The sequence below is a fragment of the Blennius ocellaris genome (assembly GCF_963422515.1).
Source record: "Blennius ocellaris genome assembly, chromosome: 8".
NCBI classification, from domain to species: domain Eukaryota; kingdom Metazoa; phylum Chordata; class Actinopteri; order Blenniiformes; family Blenniidae; genus Blennius; species Blennius ocellaris.
In genome coordinates this window covers 22,397,806-22,413,057 of record NC_137657.1, presented here as the reverse complement: position 1 = coordinate 22,413,057, position 15,252 = coordinate 22,397,806, and the positions used below count along the sequence as shown (strand labels likewise).

Here is a 15,252-nt window from a genome sequence, read left to right as displayed (position 1 = left end):
GCTCAGAGATCAGCGATGCTGCAGGGAAAACTACAGTACCATATAGAAAGCGAAGTAGCAACCCACTGCAGAAAACTTTTATATCTTTGAGCAATTTTGCAACATAAAGCCCAAAGTAAAGTCATTTGTTCTATATTTGCATGCAACAAAATCCAAATCTCAAGTACAAACATGTTATTTGACAAGTTTATTGTATTTTGCCCCAGATGGCCTCAATATTTTTCTTTTATTATCAAATGTTACTATTTGAATAATATACCCGTGCTTCTTTACACTGAATAAAGAGAATGTGGTACAACAACATGTGGTTGCATTGTTATCCAACGTTTTTTACGCTGTCACTGGACTGGCTTGGCCCATACAAGATCAAATGAGGTATGCAACACCTGGACTACAATTTCACATTCTTGCTCTTGCTGCTACAAATATTTTGAATGCCGAGTTGAATTATTTATTGTCAGTAATGCCTTTTCACGCATTATCACCCACACGTTGTGGTGGTAAAGTGCTAAATGGAACTTTCTGTGTAGAGTCAGTATGTTATGGTTTATGGTGTACATCCAGTATATGTGTGTATATTTGGTCTTATTAGCCATGCAAGAGGCCTGTGATTAATTCAGATGGTATCCTGCCATCCAAAGTGTGAATGTGCATGTGTCTAGTTATTGACGTGTCCTCAGTCCAGCATCTTGCGACCCTTAGTTGGATAAATCAATATAGTAGATGAATGGATGGATTATTACAATTCTTTAAAAGAAGTTTTAAAAGCCCTGATCCAGCCATCCCTCACACTGTCACCGTTCTTTGTTGAACGAGTTTTCACCTTTCAAATCTGCAAATAATGGCGCAAAACCTTTGATCAAAAATAGCTCTCAAACATCTGCCACTAGAGCTGCCTGAGATATTTTCACTTACATGAACACTCTTCAGATCGTCTCCCTCCTACTCTTTCACTCCCCCCCCCCCCCTTCTCATGTTCTCAGACTCTTTCTTCCTCTCTCCCACTCAAGAATAAGAAAACGACTGCCTCTGGCTGCAAACCACAGAGGCCACGCCGGTTAACACCAGGCTAAGGGCATTGCACAACTCTGTTTTCATCGGGAAACCAACAACAGCCCTTTTGCAGCTCCTCTCCACTGATCATGCTGTCAGGATGGAGTACGGCAGAACGGAGGGGCGCACAAACCAACGCAACATCAGAGCAGCACAAAGCCGCCACAGAAGCAGCTTCAGTCTTAATGAGGTGGCTGTCAGTGTAAGTAGCTGCTATAAAAATGTTATTGTAGCATTGGGACTACTGCAGGGGGAAGGAAGTAAGACAGAGGACACTCTCATTCACACCCGCACCTTTTTTTCCCCCCACATCTGTGTCCTTGCATGCCGTGACTTCAATAAAACAGTTCCTTGCCGTCTGATGAAGCACCTGTGTGATAGAGGCCAAGCACCGCCATTCAATTCCCTGTATGGATTTCTACAAGGTACGACTCCAATCGGACGAGATGCTGCTCGATACATCCCAGTGCACAAACAACGATTCAGAGGGTTCAGCGGCGCGCAGAACAAATGCTGCGTAAAGTTTCTCACGTCGCTCACATCTGTTCCATGACAGCTCATTATGGCTGTTGTCGAGCGATTCCCCTTCATCAACAACTGCAAGCGTACCACACATAACTTGACTGTGTCGAAGGATGATATTTACCTGGAACGTTGTGATGTTGTGCGGCAATAATTAAAGTAACTACATGACACTTTGTTAGAAATGCAGCCACAACTGGCAACCCGAGAAAGCCTTACTAGTTTTGTTTGCGGTCTGATGCAAATCACAAGAGAAGATTAACAAAAAACTAGTAAGTGGTCGAGCATATCTACTTTCATTGACTCAATAAGCTCAAATACTCTAAACTTTTCCTGTTGAGTCATTTTCTTCATTACCTTGTTTATGTACATAAGCTGAAGCTCTTTATTTGTACATTTGAATAAATGATTTATGCACTTGATTCCTTTCAGAGTCCCATTATCTCCTTCATCAGCAGAGGGATTGTTTTTGACTTCATAATAAAATCAGTTCACAACTTCCACTCACGGAGCCTCTTATTGGTCTCATTCAATTCAATGATTTCCAGTTATTTTCCTTGTCGTTACACCAACAAGGCTTTATATACGGGGCGTTTTATGGCTTTTCCTCAGTGTGCAGTGCACTGCACCAAAGTTAATGATCAGACATTTATAAATACATTAATTCGAAATGCTGAGTCTCTGGGGTCTCACACAATCTTCACATCCCCCAGTACTTGCAGGAACTGAAAATCAAATGGGACTTTGCCATTATGCAAGTTACTCACAAAGCCCTTTTATTTTTTTCTATAAATACAATTGCATTATTTTACCTGTTAAAAACAACCGATGATAAAAACTGAAAATTTACAGTAAAATTTCCTTTCAGAGTCCTTCAGATTACACTTCATTTCACACCAGTTTCGTTATGCAACCTATTAAGTTTAGTGCTGTTTGTGTTTAGTCAAACAATCAATAAACCACATACATTACTCATCAACTACAAGAAGAAGAAACTAATATATTTGTTGTGTCTACACATCAGTGCACGAGATTTGTTCTATGCATTTAACTCGTCTCGACTCCAGCAAGACTATTCACTATTCAACGGGTTGGGGGCCTTGCTTCAGGGTCCACAGTGACAGTGATAAGGGTCTCGACACCTTCAACTTCCCCACTGACAACTCTTGCCAATCCAGCGTTTCAAACAAGCGCCCTCCAATTTACAAGCCTACTTTACAAACCTCTTTACCACGTCTGCTCAGTGAGCTGCCAGTTAATCCATTTGTTTAAGGAAAAAGTACCAAATAGTAAAAACAACAGTCTATTTCTGTTTTGGGTTTGACTCACAAAGTTCCAGCCCAATGTGTTGAATGTCAACATAAATGTCTCCCAGCATGCACGCTTCATATGGATTCTGAAATAGGCATTGCAATGATGCAATGATGTGTATTAGCAAGTCTAATTCATAAAATACGTCACTGCGAAGAGCGTGGTTTCCCAGATTGAGGACCTCTTTTCTCTCCTTAACATGAAGCTTAATATAAGCAGACACATTCACACCCATGAACAAGCTGCTCTAAATTGTAAAAAAAAAAAAAAAAGTGCCTTCATATGATTTTATTTGATATGATATCTAGATTTGACAACCGTTACTGGGATCTTGGACCCTAGTCTGATATTTATAGTAATGTTTGTTGTCATTGTACCGTCACAGCAGCCGTGCCTTGCATGGAGCAACTTAAGCAAAAACAATGAGCTCTAGATGCAAAGAAAAGGCAGAATGATGATGGTACTACACATTCACTGATATTTTACTACACATTCAAACACAATGCTGCAATATTGTCCCAAAATACAACCACAATTAAACATAGCACTTTTCCGCAACTGACTGGGGACATAACAGCTATAACCAGCTCATGGTTCAGGATTTTCTTTCAGCTATTAGTCAGAGTTTTGAAGAATATGACACCAGCCATCAGGTATCTTCGCTTTAGTTATTAGTGCAACAGCAGAAAACATGGCCCCGGGCACAGGATGGGTGTTGGGAGGTGGAATGGTGCTGGAATTCAACACAGCACAACATAGTAACCACATTTCAGGCAAGAATGGAGACGGAAAAACTCAAACGGTGTAGAAATGTACATACTTTATAGATTAAGTATGCAGAATTAAATACTACTAGCACTGCTGCTGCAGACACAAACAGACATTGCATTTGTTTACATGTGTCAAAGAAAAAGCCGTATTCAGCTGGGGAGAGTTACAGAGAACTGTACAATGTTTTCATTGGATCTGCTTTCTTCACCAACATCAAATGCTGAGTGCTTGTTGTTCTTTTGACTTGTTCCCAATACTCTGATGGCCACCTACATGTAACATCGTGAATAAGCAGAGGGACACTTCATAGCTGTGGGCTGTTGTTTGGATACATTTGAACAAAACCAGATATATGTGCTGTTTGACTGCTTGTTCCACATGTATGAGTGAACACAACAGTTCAACGGAGCCGTGAGGGACCTGACTCCGGGCCAGTTCACATGTGGTGAACAAGCACCGTGTCGATGTGGTCCATGTAAACACGTAGACCTGCGATGCCTGTGTGAGTGCTTACTCAATGTGGGACACACGCCTTACAGACGAACGTGCCGGTTGTACGAAAACGCACAACAGAAGCAGGTTCAATGTTATTAAGTTGAAACTCATCTCGCTTCCAATCGAAATGAATCCCATGAACAGACAGCTTGCTTAATAGCCATTAATTTTTGAATTGCCGAGCTGTGTCACAGTCTGTTAAGTGTGACAGCAAGAGTCGTGATAATGGTGACAGTAAAAATGTCAATGACAGCTGCTGAAACAATAGAATTTGGAGTGGCAGCACTGTTTATTCTTTTGTATTCCATCTATACATGTGTAAGGGTTATAAATTACTTGTGAGAAAATGTAAGTAAATTCTCTGTAAACACAAGGCGACACAGTCACGCTGCGGTTTTGTGGGAGCAAGCCTGCTTTGTACACTCCGAAAACATCCAGGGCAACAGATACAAAACAAGCACATTTGTGCCACTTAGTTCATCCGTCTAATCTGTTGTGAAATAAAGCAACTGTGCGAGTTTATCAAAGGAAATCCGAACACGCTGCCTCCGTATCGGACCCTTGTTCGTCTTTGTTTGTGCTTCGCTCTCTCTTTTCCGCTCTACCTGTCTGTGAGGTTTTCACATGCAACTGCATGCACGGCGGTGAGCAGCGCAAATTCCTTTCCAGCCCTTCAGCCTGCCAGACCCTCGCTCTCTGTGACTGCTTAGCACGGAGCGCCGGTACGCCGGTCCAGTCAAAGCCAAGCAGCCTCATCAAGCCATCAGTATGACTGCACACGTACGTACCTCCATTGGTGCAGCCCAGGAAGTCCCAGAACTGCATGCTGTTACACAGAGGACCGAACCCCTGATAGATCACTAACACACTGCGCCTGTGTGTGTGTGTGTGTGTGTATGTGTAACTCTGCTGTCTACTTCCTAGTTGGACTGTATGCTGTCATTTATAGGAGAGGGGAAACACCCTCCTTCCGATTTGTTTCCGACTGACACACCTGGGGGCCGAGTTTCATTTCCAAACAGTTGCCTCCTAAGCTGAGATTCTTTCCATCTTCCCGCTTATCACCTTTTCTTCCCATCTTGTCAACCGCTACATGTCTCATTCTCGCTCTCTTTTATCTTCATCTCAAGAAAGATCAATCCAATATCCTTGGTGCTGCTCCACTCATCCCACCTTCCTTGTGTTAGAAGAAAATAGCAAGAGAGGTGGCAAAAAGAGCAGATGGAAAATTTGAAAACGCAAATATTTTGTCATCTGCCAACATTCATACCATAAAATGAACCACATTACCTGGAGAACCTACAATATTTCTCTAAAAATGGATTCAATTGAACTATTCACAGAAAGCAGGGCTGAAATGCCAGAGATTAAAAAAAAATTCTCTGTAAAGTTCTATATAGCTGTGTGACAACCTTACTAAAATAACAGGAAACGTAATAGATGGCTGTCCTGACTGGACTCAATGTGGGATCTGGCAAACATTAACTTGTGTTTCAATGACGCAATCGACACAGTGAGGAGTTTCGGGTTCATATACGAGAAGGAACATTATTTTATAAAATGACTTTAAGTGAAATTTTACTATATTTCCTACTCCCAAAACAATATGGGCATGTCCCTTTCTCAGAAAACACCATGCGTATATTGTTTATCACTCGGAAAATACCATTTAGGACAGGGTAAATAGCAGAAAAGTGATGTCAAGTCTGCTCAACGTTATTCGATATAGCACACTGTACTACTATGTCAAAAAATCTGTACAGCTGCTCCAGGACATGTACAGGGATGTGATTGTGGGCAGTGACACACAAGTAGAGGAAACAAGATGGGAATGAAGAGGAAAGCAACATATCTCCAGGAGATATGACAGGCAGCTGGAGACGAAAAGCAAAAACACACAAATCCCATGCAGAGAGCTGTGGTTTACCAACTTTAATCCTGTCAATTTCAACACTGCACCTACATTTCTGTTCAATGCCAAATGTTATGAGCGGTGGTGCTGACACCCTGCGGGCCTTGTTCAAATATTAAATCACCTCAATCGGCTTACGACGGCAATAAAGTGTGCAGTGTTGTGGTTGACAAGGCAGCGAGCCACCCCGAACACTTGAGACGCGGCAGGTTAAGTGACGAACAGTCCCCCTTTTGTCTCCAAACGGCGAGTCTCAGTCGGGGCAAGTCAACAAAACCCAGATGTTGGAGGCTCCGCATGACAGAAACCCTCCGCGGCTTCGGACCTTTGCACCTACCGGAGGGGAGCGGGGAGGGAGAGGGCTGCTCCTCGACCACTGCACCACTGTCTGTCTGCGAGGAATACAAATGACTCCGCCGCTGCCTGAACGGACACTATTTCAGGTCAATTAGTCCGCGGTGCTGTCCCTGGATCACCAGCTCCACACAGACAACACACCCACGCGTATCGCATTGTGAAGCCCCATTGTCTGTGCGTGTGTGTGTGTGTTACCCCCCCTTTAATGCTAAGCTAGCTCAGCTAACGGAGGGCTATTCCCACTCATTCCGCCCCCGGCAGGGATCGATACTCACCCGCTTCAGCCCCGGAGCCTGGCCGCACCTACTCCCCGTCACCGGCCACCTTCTCCAGCAGGCAGGTGTCCGTTTTATTGAGGTGTGTAGCAGCGGGAGTTGAGGACCGGCTCGGCGGCTGCCGCTGCTGCTGCTCCCTCTCCCCGGTCTGTGTTTGTCCACAACAGCGCCGTGCCCGGCTGTCGGTGTCCACCGACGTTAGCTGTTAGCTCCGCTGCTCTCTCCCAACATGGCTGCAGCTCTCCGGGCTGGCTCACTGACAGCAGGACAGTGGGAGGGAGGAGAGGGGAGGAGAGGACAGGAGAGGGGTCCTTCGCGTCTGCTGCTACAGCAGCAAGGGTCCCGAATTCTGTGTTAAAGCCCACCTTCACTGGGATACACCCATCCCCCCCTTCCACCGGTTTAAGGATGCATACAGGAGGGTGTGGACACGTTTCACTGTTAACATATTGATGACATGAATATTGAATAATGATAAGGAATAATGCACCTTTCCCCCCAATCAGAATTATTCATTCTTATAAGGACCATATTGTTTATACTGACAAGCTTCTTTAAAAAAAAAAAAAATTTAATCTTTGAAGTAATACGTGGCATACATACATAGATGTCATTAAAAATTAAAGAAACATTGATTCAAGCACTGCATTAAAAACTCTGAGCATAATCATGGACTGTTGTGTTGTTGCCTCATAAAATAAATGACCTCCGTTTGATTTAAGGGATTCGTTTGCAGAGTTTGCATGTTCTCCCCATGCACATGTGGGCTTTTCTTTGGCTAATTCACATTAACAGTATTCCAGAGTAATATCAGGCTTTGTGCTTTGGAGCGTTTTTCCATGCGGAGTTTGCATGTAATCCATATGCACTTTCCATTATTACTCTATTTTCCTCCAACAGTCCAAAATCAGACTGCATATTCGTTCGTTCATTTCTTACTGCACTGTGAATTGACTTGTGTTTGAATGGTGTTCTATAAATATATTTGCCTTGCCATATTCAGAAGGGATAGTCTCCAGCACCCCACAACTCTGAGTCGGATATAGTGTTGTCGAAGATTGATGGATGGACCGAAAGATTGCAAATGTGATTGCATAACATAACAGAACAAAGCACTTATGGAGGAGTTGTCAAATATGAATGAAGCCAAAGCCCATACACAGTATACTCAAGTATTTCTGCACTGGAGGAGTGAACCAGACCTGCATTGTTTCAGTATGTGGGAGAGAAACTGTTGTAATAATGTCTGTTTCCTTCTTTAGTTTACAAATCAACTATAAAGGGAGTGTTGGCGATTAGAGCAACATCACGACAGGTAAGGCTCTCCACTTCATCAATAAACCTTGCAGTGGCAGGGCAGCCATCAAATCCACCTGGCGAAGACGAATCGCTGTCTGTCAACGTGGATAGATTATAAAACAACACCTCCCCAGGCACCGACATGAAGCACCCACTCGTGAGAGTGAGGACCAAGACAGCAGCGTGAAGACTGCACATGTCCACAAACAATGCAGGTACGATTTGTAATTGTTTTGTGTCTCCTCTTGTGTTGTTCTTGCATGCCTTTCAGGTGTAATGGGTTGTTTTAAACTCCAGGTTTTTCTCATTTTGTTAGTTTGATGTCATATTTGTTATTTGGGGTCTTTTTTTTAAATGTTTTTTTTTGTAATTTTAATTTTTTATCACCAATCCCTCTCACGCATTTTGACTATTTATGTGTCCTATTCAGTTGTTTAACTCTTTCTGGTTGTCCAGTAATCTGTCCCAGTCTGGGAGTATAGGTCGAATTTCTGCTAGGATTGTCTGTTTTCATACTAAAGAACGACACACAAAGGCAGAGTGAAATTAAAGGATACATGTAAGAGCCCACAGCCGTTCGTTAGCTGCCTCGTGTAGAAATGAAATCTTTGGAGATTTCTGTCATGCATTATTCATCATAACATTGTAATGTTAGCCAAACAAAAGAGGCTTTGACGTGCGAACGCACGCACGCACACATGCACACACGCACACGCAAATATAATCATTGCGACTTTGATGTTGACTGCCATTATTCCTTCTTGAGTCTGTGTATCTCCGCTGTTTTGCCGTCAAAGTCCAAAACAATCCATCTACTGATGGGCCTACGCGCACACACCCACCTACACATCCACTAACATTCGTGCATTCAGCTGATATACAGACATACAAACACAAATGCATACAGACACACAGTGGGATTGAGGATTATTTTTTTATTGCCATAGACCACCAAGGGTCTGCCGTCTTTATGGCCAAAAAGAGCCATTTATGTGATTTTTCACCAAATGAAATTTACCTGGAGCTGCAAAACACCTTTAAAATGAGGCTAACACAGCTCTTAAAGGTTCATATATTATACAGTATTTTTTAAACATGTACAAACACGTTATCTCATGTTGCATTCATAGAGTTACAGTTACAATTTACGATGGTAAATATTTCTTTAGCTACTTTTAGCTGTTTCAGCCTTCTGTTCCAGCGTGTACTTGAATAAACTTGAATAGAATAGAATAGAAGTACTTGATTTCTAGAGTCAAATTCGTTAGACTATTGTTCCACACAGGATAAATGGAAAGTTCAATATCAAATAAGACCTCATGAAAACGAGAGAAGCAATATTAGATATTGATATGTACAAAGCTTAACCGGTGACGCTTAATGTAAGCACGGAAAGGATGAAAGTAACCAACACAGCAAACTGTAATTACAGGGAGAACCTAGAGTCTTATGGCCACAGGAAGGAAAGATATTTAGACCATTGGTTAACTATTTTATCTCTTTTGTAAGCAGTTTAGCTTATTTTTCTAGTTGTTTTAGCACACTCTCCCACACACACTCTTTAGTTATTCTGTATTATTTGTATATAATCGGTATAAAACAATTATGTAAATTAAACATGTTTATGACTGGTAACCACCCAAACAAAGACATGCATGACTTCTATATGCTTATTTCTGTCAGAGAACATGTGCAGCGGTATAAAGAGAAAGCAGGATTATGAAAAAAAAATCATTCAAAGCCCTTCAACCCAGTACTCTGGTACAAACAATGACATTAAAAAAGAACCATAAGAACCATAAGAGTGCGGGTGAAGCACTAGTGATATTAAAAAAACCAAGCATATGGTGGGTGAACCCGTGGTGACCTGAACAAGAGACCAGAGGATGTGGCAGGGTTCCATCTAGTGGTTGAATTGAGGTACTACAATCTATCCATGACAAGACTTGCACACGCTCGTCAAATGAAAACATCAAAAATAATGCAAACCTTGAACACTGTTGTCGTTTTTCTTTTTTTTTTAATATTGATCTTTCGATATATATTTTTTTACATTCAAGTGTTTGCCCTTTGCATTTCTATCAGGTTGTGCTCTCTGCCACAGTGTTACATTGTCTCCTTTTATAGGTGCTTACATGGAATTGCTGATGAGTGGTAACAATTTAATTGAATGCTGCGTTAATCTACCGTAAATTTACCTAGGGAAAAAGATCTAATTGAATTGAATAAAAACACTGTTCATAACACATTCTTGTATTAAATAATACACAGCTGTCGTAGTTGTATATATTCAGAACACAATCCTACAGTTATGAACAATATACCAGGTACTAATGCATTTAAAAAAAAAAAAATCTGCTTATACTCCCTAAACATGAATCAGAGTTTTACATCAGTACATCATCGTAAAAATCTGAGAAATAATTCAGCTTTTGTTGTTTATTTAAGTACTAAACTACCTGATATACTGTCTATGAGTTAAATAAAGAAGCCTGCAGAAAGAATAGGTTTACAGGGTGAAGGAGAAAGAAGGAAAGAGAAATGAGAAAAGAGGAATAAGTAGAAGAGGGAGGAAAGCCATGAAGTAATGGGGACCTTCAGGTACAGACAGTGCAAACGAAAGGGCATGACTGAATAAATACAAAAGGGAGGAGCAAAGAAAGAAATCAGGATACAGTTGAGTAAATATAATGAGGTATACTGTGAATTAAGTGCATGGGAATCAGAGCCATGTGAGTCCTAGCATGCCACCTCGGTGGACTTTGACATGTTCTGGTTCACGTTAGAAATACTATCCATGGAGATGTCGGTGTGTGAGCGTCCACGCTTCTCCTCAGTGCCATGGGAGTGTGTTCTGCCACGCTGCAGCTCGTTGGTGTGCGCACGGCTCCGCGAGCCTTCACAGGACATGAGGCTGGAGCTGGAGGCCGTCCGCGAGCGAAGTCTGGTCATACTGGCACTGGACACTGGAGGGGAGAAACACAATTTGATCATTTTGATTTCACCGCCAGCAGATTATTGGTATTAATTATTGTTTCGTGTTTCATATCACACATAAAATTTACTATATGAAGTGTCTGATTTGAACTATAGGGTTCTTTAACAGTTGTTATAGAAAAGAAGCGGAAGAAAGATGTGAGTACTTATTATAGTATTTAAAAGAAAACATTTCTAGGATTATTTTAATGATGTTGGTAGATTAATAGCAAACAATTTGTTTTTACTTACAGTATCCCATACCCTGGATGAAATATTTGAGGGCCTCAGTCAGTTTTGCTGGCTGTAGAGAGAAAGAGGATCCCATTGACATCCAGTTAAAAACAGACACTTAACAGTATTTTCAAAGTACCCCGAAAATGTGCCAGCGCACCTGATCCACTTGGGGAAGTCCTCCACAGTCTGCCATCTGGAAAAAAGACAAAAGAGAGATTTAGACACTTGCAAAGTGAATCTGTTTTACTTTAGGATACACATGGGATATGCCTCTGGTAAGTGTCTATAGTCTGAAATTGTTGAAATAATTTGGTTTGGCACGACAGCCTTTCGAAAAACATTTTTCTTAATACTTTTACACTGATTCTTTTTAATTGTAATTTATTCTTGTCATGATTTCTATTTAAATATCCGAATGCATCCCCCAGACCCCCACATTTGTTCTAGTGCAACACCGTTCCTGAATCAAATATCAGTTATTAACATTCAATATTAATATGTTTTTGCCCTCACAGTTTAGCAAAATACATGGATATTGCCTGGATACACATTTGCATACCCTTTTATAATTCTCTTTGTGAATTACTGCTTAATCCTCAGTCTGTCATGTAGATACCTTGAGCAGTGTGGTCTTGGTAGGGTTGAGTTTGGAGTTGCAGTCAACCACAACCTCCACTGCGGGAGAATTATCGCCTGCGACCAGCAAAGTGGAGCACCTACAAACCAGCAGAGTGGGCAGTAAGTTATAAGTCGGGTTAAGAGGATTTCAGAATCTGCGGCCGAGTTCCTTCTGAAATACAAAAGTGAACTTTTTGCACGACGAGCATTTCACTACAGTGTAGAAATTCCATTTTGTTTTGACTCACTTGAGAGTCCTGACATTGATGTTTCCTCCAGGAATGGGCCTTTCCACCTCCAAAGCTGTGCGCTGTTTGTAGGAGCGGAAGAACTGACTCACATTAGACTGGTTCATTGTTGTTGTGATGTGGTGACGGTAGGTGGCTATCAGGTCATGGTTTGTCTGGATCTCTTCCTATAGATCAATACACAAAAAAGAGACAATTTACATTATTCACCTGATATGTGACCTTGCTGACATTTTGTAGAAACAAATATTGACATATAATGTATGACTTACCTTCCCAAACAAATGCGTGATAATGGTGTCTGGCAGAGTATGAGTCCATTCAGTGATCTATAAACACACATTGTGACCAGGTTAGGATTCAAATTAGTCTTTAGGTGACTTGTGGTAATACTAATGGAGAGGTGTTATAAAAATACTGTTATCAGAAACATTCAGTAATAAGTCAAAACTCTCAGAACAGGAAAGTGCTTATATTATATTATATTATATTATATTATATTATATTATATTATTGCCTACCTTGTTTGCAACAGAATCCATCAATCCATCTGCATTTGGGTTGATGTTAATGAGAACAAGTCCATCCACCAAGTCAGGGTGATTCAGCTAAGCACACAAAGCATCAGAAAATGGTACATTAATTCATTTACATATTTGTAGCCTTGTCCAATAAACCAAATATCAGTATAAGTCAATAAATATCTCCTTTCCCATCCACACTGTACATCTATAATGAATTTAAGAGCTGCACGAAAAGTTATTGGTACTTGTGTTGTACTCAAAAATGTAAACCAGATGTCAGCACTGTTATATTTATAAATGGAGAGAGAAAAAGTTACTCACTGCAAATCTAGCCAGGATGTAAGCTCCAGCTCCGACTCCCAGGCCAATCACACTCTTCAGTCTGCAAAGCCCACAGTCAAAAGGTTAACAGGTGAATGTGACTGAGAATCCAACCAGAAGTGTTTGGTGTCAGATTAACTGTGAGGAACCTGAAGAGCCTCATATTTCTCTCACCCAAAATGTTTGAGGACACTTGGCAGCGCTTCAGACAGCTGGTCCATGGTGGGATATGAATACCTGAAGAGTCCAAAATCAAGTTTACATTCAGCAAGTTTCACATTTTTATTCCATATTTTTGGAGAATCAAAGTAAATATTTATATAATTACAACATGAAACTTTTGTTGGAAATGATGGTAATCGGGATTGTTTACTGACTCATTCGGCAGCGTTTTGGCTCCCTCGTGTTGTCCTGGAGCCTCAACATGACAAACCGGTAAATGTCTGATGATTTCATGCATGTCCTCATGCTTGAACAGTGGCTCGAAACAGGACTTATCTACAGAAAAAACACAAACGAATAACAAACACCATAATTACAAACACAAAGTGGACTTTACTGTATTTAGTGAAACTAAGAAGTATTATTTCCACAATCCCCCAAAAATTATCAATAGAAATAAAGTTTGTTTGAATCAATCGGATGCTTTTAAAATATTATACATATCATATTGGATCATTTTTGCATTCAATATATCTGCAGCATCTGAATGTTTACAAATGGTTGCAAGGGGAAAAGAGTTGTGACTCACGGTTTAGTCCAACATCATGAAAGGTGAGTATGGCAGGCCGGTTTGCCCTCAGAGTCCCTGTCATAATGCAATGGACATTCCCATACTGGGTCTCCACATGTTCCTCCTAAAACAAAGCAAAAACACACAGGTTGAATCACAGATCTCCAGCTGCATGGCTGCAGCAGTCGATATTTTCTTGGAAGTCAGGCTCTCTGGTACTCACAGTGATTTGGGGCTCAAAGACGGAGTCACTCTCGCTGTCCTCCAGGACCATGGCTGCTGATGCGGACGCAATCGTAACAGATAAATTCAGCGATGTGCAGAAGATGCAGAGATCGTAGATCCCTTAGTTCAGCTTTGAACTTTAACTGGATAACTAACTTTAGACTTCTGAACGCAATCAACAATTAAGTCGAAGTTAGTATTTCTGCACCGTCCTGCAGTCAGAAGAGGAGCTCTGCGGTATGTGGTGGACTCTTTGTTTGAGCTGGTTTTTATATCCTCCAACACTGATCTTTTCTCTAAGCCGTAACTCCAACTTGGCCCACACGTGGTCAGGTTTTAATCTGACCTCAGGCTGTTGTAGTCCCACAGAGACATCACAGGCTTTGAACGAGGAATTAACCAGGCCATCAACACTGCAGGAAGAACGCCTCACTGTTGAATGTTCATCTCAACTCTGTCAAAGTACTTCAGTGAAATAGTTTGATACAGAAGGAATACAAGCAATCTTAGAATGTTCTTCAAATATTATATGAGTTATGTGTTTGTAATAATTCTTTGGAGTTAATTAAACTTCATTGTTGTTTACTTATTCCTGACCTCTACTGAAAGTCACTTAAGCCGGGTATGTGATACACATGATAGGTATGGATTTGAAATCACAACTGAAGCTTGTTATGTTTTACTGTGCGGCTTTAACACAATCACAACACCTGCAGCCAAGTCGGGAGCAGGTCAGCCGTTTAAGCTTGATGAGCCATCTGTTCCTCACTGAAGAGCAGTCTGATACCTGAAGCTTGACCTTCCTCTTCATGGAGGATGGTGACATGATTTGCCTGGTGGTGTTAAACTTTGCATGTCATGTCAAGTCATGTCAATGTGACACAGCTCTGCAGCTAAAATGAGGTCACGATGCCAATAACTGCAACAGACAACTTCACAAAAACACCATGTAAACATCCACCGGCGACATAATCCACGATAACCTTGTTACAACCGATACTTTTTCAGTTGCTGCACTGGCTCAGCTGGAATGAACACGCTTTATCTTCAGTTTAATTCCCTTTTACAGGATAAGGTATCACGTTCATGCAAGATTAAAAAAAAAAAAAAATCAGGATTGATTGATGACTACATTTGAAACTCTGTGAAAACCCTTGCATTTTTATTGTCCATTTTTATGAGCAATTGTTTGTTTTCTATATATGTTATTTTTAAATACCATACCTCACCGTAGTGTACCATACCATACCATACCATACCAGTGCTTTCATAAATCCATGGTGGAAACAAAGTACTGTACATGAGGTGTATGGTTGAACACATGGCATGAGATATTAAACAGAATAATAAAATACAACTCTAGAAAATACAACTA

General features: G+C 41.1%; 2 protein-coding genes across 5 annotated transcripts in view; both read right to left on the bottom strand.

The window, feature by feature from the left end:
- LOC308133694 (focal adhesion kinase 1-like) overlaps window positions 1–6,831 on the bottom strand; it is a 63,724-nt gene extending 56,893 nt beyond the window's left edge. For all 4 annotated transcript variants that reach the window (XR_013936742.1, XM_080501175.1, XM_080501176.1 and 1 more), the window contains exon 1: window positions 6,697–6,831. The gene's annotated coding sequence lies outside the window, so the exon portion shown is untranslated. The remainder of the gene's footprint in view (window positions 1–6,696) is intronic.
- Window positions 6,832–10,734: 3,903 nt separating this feature from the next.
- Window positions 10,735–13,926, bottom strand: LOC308133088 (protein NDRG1-like; the record flags this gene model as incomplete). The annotated part of the gene is made up of 12 exons (XM_080500365.1): window positions 10,735–10,961; window positions 11,224–11,275; window positions 11,366–11,401; window positions 11,825–11,924; window positions 12,075–12,241; window positions 12,347–12,403; window positions 12,596–12,682; window positions 12,920–12,980; window positions 13,094–13,156; window positions 13,297–13,417; window positions 13,671–13,776; window positions 13,876–13,926. The coding sequence occupies 12 exons, from the start codon at window positions 13,924–13,926 to the stop codon at window positions 10,735–10,737; spliced, it is 1,128 nt and encodes a 375-aa protein (XP_080356491.1).
- Between the last annotated feature and the right edge of the window lie 1,326 nt (window positions 13,927–15,252).